General features: G+C 34.4%; 1 protein-coding gene across 1 annotated transcript in view; it reads right to left on the bottom strand.

The window, feature by feature from the left end:
- Positions 1–4,301: 4,301 nt before the first annotated feature.
- Positions 4,302–8,463, bottom strand: part of LOC18042626 (probable alpha-amylase 2) — a gene marked incomplete at its 5' end in the record, with an annotated part of 4,531 nt that continues 369 nt past the window's right edge. Inside the window, 10 exons of the mRNA XM_006435218.2 lie at positions 4,302–4,725; positions 4,854–4,952; positions 5,258–5,293; positions 5,786–5,908; positions 6,080–6,168; positions 6,611–6,723; positions 6,814–6,959; positions 7,579–7,805; positions 7,905–8,031; positions 8,305–8,342. Of these exons, the coding sequence (XP_006435281.2) occupies positions 4,534–4,725; positions 4,854–4,952; positions 5,258–5,293; positions 5,786–5,908; positions 6,080–6,168; positions 6,611–6,723; positions 6,814–6,959; positions 7,579–7,805; positions 7,905–8,031; positions 8,305–8,342 (1,190 nt within the window). The remainder of the gene's footprint in view (positions 4,726–4,853; positions 4,953–5,257; positions 5,294–5,785; positions 5,909–6,079; positions 6,169–6,610; positions 6,724–6,813; positions 6,960–7,578; positions 7,806–7,904; positions 8,032–8,304; positions 8,343–8,463) is intronic.

Raw genomic sequence — 8,463 nt, 5'->3', positions numbered from 1 at the left:
GACAAAAAGTGATATTTACCATTTGTGATCAAAGGGAACCGTTGGTGAGTTCTGCAATTGTGATCCTTTAATCTCGTCAACGACAAAAGAAATTAAAAAAGTGTAATCATCTCTCTCTCGCTCTCTATATATAATAAGAGAATAATTTAATTTATTAAAGTACCCCAAAATTTAGATTTAAAATAAGTTTAAGGAAATTATTACATCATATGCGATGATAATATAATAGAATTAATAATTATTTTAAATGTTAAGAAAGTCCAATCCAGAATTAATAATTTATAATGAATGTATATAAATATATAAATAGTCGCATACTTATGCTGCCATGCATCCATGATTGTGGCTCTATAGCCATTAGCCAACACTACTACCCTAACTTTTTGTGCATGCGGATTATATCTCATGCACCTCATCATTAATATTTTTGTATTGGTTTCGTGCTTTCATTTAAAATTTTTGATATTGTCAAAGGTAAAGATAAAAAGAGCATTCAAACCCCAAAAGGAAACTTCTTTTACAACGATGTATGTTCTAACATTACTCTTTATTAATTCTAGAATTTCAACGGCAATAATATGTTTCACAAAATAAATAAATAAAATAAAAGAGAAAAAGGAGCACCAACCAGAGTTCCTCTTGTGCTCCATTTCATTTAGCGATCATTTTTTGTGTCGAGGGGATGCATTGAACTATTAAATTAAGTGGTGTACATTGTTTCCCTCAATACTCTCTTACCCAGTTAGAATTTTTGGCTAATCTAAAATAAAGTGGAAAAAATATATAACAAACATTAATTACCTGAGGAAAAGTAATTGTTAATTTACTTAATACAGTGGTTGTGGTGTTTTGAACATCAATTAAAAACGCAACCATCACAAACAGAAACATGCTTGTTGTGTATTATAGTAATTAAGTTACTGCGTATGTGTGTTGTCAAGCTTCTTGAATAACGTAGATATGAGGTGCGCGTTAAAGTCACAAGCTATCAGTAAATTAGAACCGAGGAAGCTTTGACCATAAAAAAAACAAACAAGCTATTAGTGATTAGCTACAGACAGGGACACTTATAATTAATATAGAAAAAGAGTGTTGGATGGAAACTGGCAAGAAGGGAATGGGACTTTGGGAATAAAGCAAAAGAAAAAGATCGAAGGATCGGATAATGTTAACAGTGATGATTGAAGTTGGTATAAGAAAAGAATGATGATTTTTTTTTTTTGAATACTGTTTATATAGGAATATAGGTATTATAATTAATATTTACACATAGATTTTATAATTGAGACCTTCGTCGTGTCAAGTACTCCTCTGAAACGCTGCCTAAATTCTTCAAACCCTCTCAAATATTTGAGGGCTGTCCACTCTACTCACATTTCGTGAGGAATAAACTGACTCCACTCAATTATGTGATAATTGAGGAAGGATTGTAAATAAGCCCCATAAATACTTTTATGGAGGCTCGAATTCTTGCACTCATTATTCTAAGTGTAAGGGCTCTCCCACTAGACCAAAAACCCATTGGTAGAAAAGAATGATGATTGAGTTCGAAAAGAAAAAAAAAGAAAAGAAAAGAAAATGGGTGTCATCTCATTTTTCAATTTATTACACGACAAATTTTTTCACACAGTGAGAGTCACGTGAGTGAGACAAGATCTTGATGCACATATGTGTGTGTGTGTGTATGTGTCTATATATATATTATAATATAAAAGAAAATGTCAGTGATAGTTTTAGTGAAGGGACGAAGACTGAAGATAAAGTTTTTCAACTTCTTTCTTTTGAGTTTCAAAAACACAAATGATGGGGGCGACGACGATTGTTTATGATGGTGATGGGAGAGTCTCTTTCCAGCTCTACTGTCATGTGGATTGTACCTCTTCCTCTCTCTCTCTCTCTCTCTCTCTCTCGTCTAAGTTCAAACTGTGTATTATTATTATTACCATTATTACGAGCCTGCCTACTCACCATCAAATTAAAGATAATAGAATAGGCTGATCAAATTAAATCCTTTTAGAATAAACGCTAGTGTTAAACTGTTAATCCATCATTAACTTCATTGCCAATCTCAAGGCTTCCCAAAATGGTTGGGTCCCTTTTTCCACTAAACCCACCAATCAGCTCTGCCGAAAATTATCTAGGAAATTTACAAAAATGACCATAAAAATTTTACATTTTTCAACTTTAACCCTCCAAAGTTTTTTCTATCATAATTAGCCAAATACTCTATATTTGGACTACATTACCCTCGTCACTTTCATTAAATTTACAAAGCCATGCCACTTTTTCAATTCCGGCAAAAGTAAATACGGATTTTCCTCAACAACTTAACAAACTTTCATCACTCTCAACAAACTTCATCATTCTCGATAAATCAATTTCATAATCAAATATATAATTATCAATGTGAGAGCTTCTTAAAATTAGTTTATGCTCTTATACAATGTAAACCTTTAATCTATTAATTTTATCAACTAAATTCGAAATTAAAGTGGGTTTTGTTGTAAATATTGTTATTTTTCATTTATAAAATAATGTGATTTGTTAAAGTACTTAGTTTGAGTTGAAAAATGAAGAAAAACCATTGAAAACACAGAAAAATCGGGCAAAAAATGAAGTTCAGAACAAGTGAGACATGCAAGTGGGACAGGTGCATGTCTCACATAAACGCACTGCATTTATGTGCGACAGGCACCTGTCCCACTGCTTGCCGCACATAAACTCACGGATTTTATGGAGTACATGATTTTGAATTTGATTTGTCTCGTCGTAAGCTTCGAAACGGTATATTATACGCCTAAAACGGACATATATAGCTCAAGTTATGGCTTTCGAAACATAAATGAAATTTGGTGAGACAGGCAAGTGGGATAGGTGCTGCGTTTATGTGCGACAGGCACCTGTCCCACTGCCTGCCGCATATAAACCCACGGATTTTATAGAGTACATGATTTTGGATTTGATTTATCAAATTCAAAATCATGTACTCCATAAAATCCGTGAGTTTATGTGCGGCAGGCAGTGGGACAGGTGCCTGTCGCACATAAATGCAGTGCGTTTATGTGAGACATGCACCTGTCCCACTTGCATGTCTCACTTGTTCTGAACTTCGTTTTTTGCCCGATTTTTCTGTGTTTTCAATGGTTTTTCTTCATTTTTCAACTCAAACTAAGTACTTTAACAAATCACATTGTTTTATAAATGAAAAATAACAATATTTACAACAAAACTCACTTTGATTTCGAATTTAGTTGATAAAATTAATAGATTAAAGGTTTACATTGTATAAGAGCATAAACTAATTTTAAGAAGCTCTCACATTGATAATTATATATTCGATTATGCAATTGATTTATCGAGAATAATGAAGTTTGTTGAGAGTGATGAAGGTTTGTTAAGTTGTTGAGGAAAATCTGTATTTACTTTTGCTGGAATTGAACAAGTGGCATGCCTTTGTAAATTTGATGAAAGTGACGAGGGTAATGTAGTCCAAATATAGGGTATTTGGCTAGTTATGATAGAAAAAACTTTGGGGGGTTAAAGTTAAAAAACGCAAAATTTTTATGGCCATTTTTGTAAATTTCCCAAATTATCTCTACTCTCTAGCATACATTTTCTAATTTAAGTAGAGATTTTCACGACAACTCGGCTAGTGGCCGAGTTGTTGGGTGGGCCAGCAGTCTAAGTACCCATAAAAATATTGCGGTAAATTTTAAGTTATTCTTCAATTATAATATATAATTGAGTAAAAATAATATTTTTTTTTATTAATATAAGTGCAGTAAATATTTTTTGAATATTAGTGAAGATAAAAAATATGCGCAATAATCTCTCATGTAAATATGAATTATAATTTAATTGTAAATATCAATAATAACTTCATGTAATATAAGTTATAGTCGAATTGTTATAGTTAGTTAAAAAAAAAAGAGTTCGTTGCCCATGTCAAAAATATGATCTGCACTTTATAAAATCCTTTGAAAGTTAGAACTTCATTTTCCTAAATGTTTCCTATATATTATTCCTATATATTATTTTTCCTTTTTTTTACAATGTTAAAATCAGCCTTTATCCAAAAATAGGAGAGGGAGCATGTTACTCACCCATTAGAGACATTTCTTTCCCTTAGTATTAATTTTTCCCAAATTAATTAACATGTTTTACCACAAGTTTCATCATTTTAAAATAATTTACAGTAACAAAATGTTTGGTAAACTTGATCTTATCAACATTTTTATGACTTCAATGCCTTCGTACCAAATATAACCTAAGTTTGTGGGTTCCAAGCTAGAGCACCAAAATATCAAACAAAGGCATAGTTTAATTGCAAAACTTAATCAAAGCAATAGGCCAGCTGATACTAGATCAAGTATATATTAGGCTATGCGGTAGAAATAAGTAACAACAATTCTCAGAAGAAAAATTGGAGCTCGGGGACTTTATTTATGCATCATAAATACCTACGGAGATTCACCCCCCGACCTGGCACCTCGAGCGGGGTAAAGAGAAGATAACGTAGCCCAGCGAGTATTATCATTTATGCCATACTGCATACTTATGACCTGAGGTTGCTAGTGTCCATTCTTTGCCAGCCGGGCACCATGAACCATCCCCAATTTTCATGCAGACTTTGTCCCCAATTATTGCAGAGTAGAGATTTGATTGGGCCTCCAGAATTTTGATAGATGATCGGCTATGAATGTCTTGCTGCCTTCGAACATCCATCTGCAGCATATTTAAGATCCTTTAGTAAAACTTCTCAAAAAAAAAAGATCCTTTAGTAAAAAGAAGTTTTTCTCAAAAGACCAATTGTATAGTTGAACTAACACAAATTCAGCCATTGATCATCATACCAGTTTAACAATTTGGTTATGAATAGAGTCACCCCAATCATAGAAGTGATCATAGAATACTGATGGTATGCCTGGATGCATGAGTATGTATGCGTAACCCTGCAGGACAACACGGAGTCCTGAAGTCAGAGATAATAACTAAACAAAAGAGCGACCCTGGTCACTGAAGAAAATATTTCAAATATGCAATTGGTACATGCAGGAATTTATGTTACAAATAATTTTCAGCAATGAATAAAGATCACAACAAGATATGGAAAAATAGAAATGATCCTCTCAATGGAATGATCATAGGATCATGGTCATCTTAAATGGGATACAGACCACAGTTTAAGACAAATCCTAGTGTGCAAATCATTTAAACTTAGGATAAGAAAAGACATGAAAAATTCAATATGACATACCTCCATAATATGATTTGAGGGGAATGGCCAATGGGCCTGTCAAAATAAAGCAACAACTGAGTAAGTAGGTAATGTATTTCCATTATATGATAAAATATTGATATCCACAATTATTCGTGATCCACAACATACACATACATAGACGCTAAAAGATAATATTAAGCATAAGTTAGGATTGTAAGGAATCAAATCAGGAATGGGCCCAGAACTGTCCAACCAAACAGCACCAGTAAATATCCAATCTGGACTTCAGAGAAAGTGTTCAAAGAAACAGTACGCTTTCTCCAAAGGAAACTACTAAACACACCAAAATCATCACCTCACTTACTAAGGATGGAAATTCATGCCGGCCGGTCCCATGTTTATGAACTGGAAAACATGGGACCACAAAAATAATGGGTCAAATTGCCCTGAAATACACTCCACGAATAAACATGATCCAATAACCTATCCAGTTTACGCACATAGACACAATCACAGCCTCTGAAAAGTATCCTGTTACCATTTGAGTCTGTAGTCATGTGGTACCTGTGTTGAGCCTGTGTCATGGTTGTCAAGGAATGTGACAGCCCTTGAAGGCCACCATCCCATTACACCTGGAGGCTTCCCTTGAGCATCACGCAGACGCCAGAATTGTCCCTTAACAGCTTCCTAAATTTAATAAAATCATGAATATATATATTAACAGAAACTGAGATCTCTGTGAAAAAAACATAATACCATGGAGCAGTGAACATGGCAAGATATGATCTTAGAACAAAAGTAGGAATACCACAGGAATGCTTGCTACATGTTTCAACATATACTGTCCTTGGAAAATACCTGGAGGATTCCTTTTGTTGTGAAGTCAAATGCAGCTGAAAGCTGTCCGGTGCCATCGATCCAATTGATAATCCTTTGTCTATGGCTATCTGCAAATTGGTTTGTGACCAAATGGAAATGACGTAAGCATGCCAATAAAGCATAGTAAGCAGATGAGATTGAAACATCAATTGCTCGACATCAGGATCACATCACTCAGATAATAGTATGAGAAACACAGCTAGCCCTTCAAAACTGAAAAAAAGGAGAGCAGCTAGTTGAATAATTCAGATAATTTAAGCAAATTTACAATTATTCAGTGATTTTGCTTCTCTATCCCAGAGAAAACCACATGAAGTAGTGTTAGTTCCAAGTCCCCAATCCGGTGTGCAACTTTACATTGCGCAAAAATCTGTAAAAGCAATTTCTTACTGATAAACATTTTGAATATCCATGTTGCATGTTAGATTTTTAGTTCAAAATTCAGCCTACTTTGTTTTAAGAAGTGCACCCTCCTTTATTTGGTGCGTGACAAATATAGATGGTGAATACCTTGGTTGTAATCCAGGCCATGACTGTTGTAGTTGCAAGAGTCCCAGTACTCCCCAACAGAAAATATTGGCCTTGCTCCTTCAATGTATTCTTTCACATATTTTGCTGAGTAACTAGTAAGAGCATGACAAAAACATAAAGAATAAGATACAAATAGAACCAATTAGAGACCCTTTGTAGTTTACAGGTGTAGAATAACTTACCCTCTTGCAAAATCAAAACGAAAATCTTGAAAGCCCACAGTGTTGCGTAACCACCGCAGCCATGCTATAATGTCTTTCCGTACAAAGTGTTGGGTATGGTCAATATTTGGAACACCATGAAAGTTGTCCCCAGTGCTTCCATTACCCTGGAATTTAATTCAGAGGTAAAGAACCATTAAGTTTAAGGCCAACTCATCAAATGAAGTACACAATAAACCTCACATGCAACCAAGAAGAGCATTTCAGCTTCAATCTTGTAACACACAGACTTAAAGCAAAGGAGGAGGGAGGGTGGAGAGGGTTGAGAGAGAGAAAGAATGACAAGAAAGACAATTTAGTCAATGTCTCTCCCCGAAGAAGATGAAGTCCCAACATAAATACTATTAAGCTCATACAAGATATTATCTCAGGAAACATGCTAAAACAATCCTACCATCATATTAATCAACAACAATGACCCAACGGAGATCTATAAGGCCACACAAGACACTATTTCAGCAAAAATGCTATTACTGCACCAGCATCATATCACTCATCAACAAAGAATTCCATTTTGAAAATGAAAGAACTAAAATTTAAAATAAAAAGGAAGACAATCACAATGCACCTTCCAGCAAATTTATTCAAGTTATTTACTGAAAGTGAATTAGCATATTCTCTAAATTATAGAACAATAAGCAGGCAAATTATCTCTTACAAACATAGTATATGTGGCATCAAAGGATTACTATAATAAATTGACTATTTAATTAATAGCATCCTCACCAAACCACCGGTACAAGATGTAACTGCATGTTCATCCCATGATAATGGTATCCCATCATAACGATTATACTTTCCACCATGCCCTTGGGTAGTACCAACACGATGATTGATAACTATGTCAGCCATTGCCCTGACTTTGTGCTGTTTCATTTTATGAAGTAAAGCTTTTAACAGGTGTTCAGAGCCATATGAAGAATTAAGGGAATAAAGGTTCTGTGGTAGGTAACCTGCAAGGGAATATAGTAAAACATAAAAAGGCCAGAAGCAAAAAGAAATGCCAAAGCTGATGGATCAACTCAAACTTGGAAGAATTATTTTCCTCTAACCTTCAGGTGCAAAGGAATGAGTTGCAGGAGGCAACCACACTGATGTGAACCCAGATTTTGAAATGTCGGGAACTTTCCTTTCTAAATTTCTCCACCAATCATGTTTGCAAGACTCCCAATTGAAACCCTGATGGGAAAAATTTCAGACAGATTTACAGTCAGTGTCTAAAGTTTTAGCAGTTGAACTTCAGATATTGTATGAACTGTTCTGTGTAACATTCCTAATACAACTATTACATGCAAGTTAGAACTTCGATCCCATTCTGGACAATACGAAGCACATTAGCATATATAATCTTTGCTATAAGACTGTAGAAACAACATATGGAAGATCATACGCCACAATGAAACTGACAATGTTTTCATATTTGCTGTAGACATTAAGGATTAATAAATTTACCTGAAACAGAATTTCTCGTCCATTGCGTATAACCGCACCTATAATTAAATCCAAAAGAATCCATTAGAAGAATGAGATCCATACATTTTCATTGGCAACCACTGCTCATGCATAATTTGGAAGTTTACGTATCTTCACTGTATCACAAAGAAAAAAAAG

Source organism: Citrus clementina, unplaced genomic scaffold (assembly GCF_000493195.1).
Source record: "Citrus clementina cultivar Clemenules unplaced genomic scaffold, Citrus_clementina_v1.0 scaffold_5, whole genome shotgun sequence".
In the NCBI taxonomy this organism is placed as follows: Eukaryota; Viridiplantae; Streptophyta; class Magnoliopsida; order Sapindales; family Rutaceae; genus Citrus; species Citrus x clementina.
The sequence above is the reverse complement of the archived record's forward strand: the minus strand, read 5'-3'. Positions and strand labels throughout refer to the sequence as shown.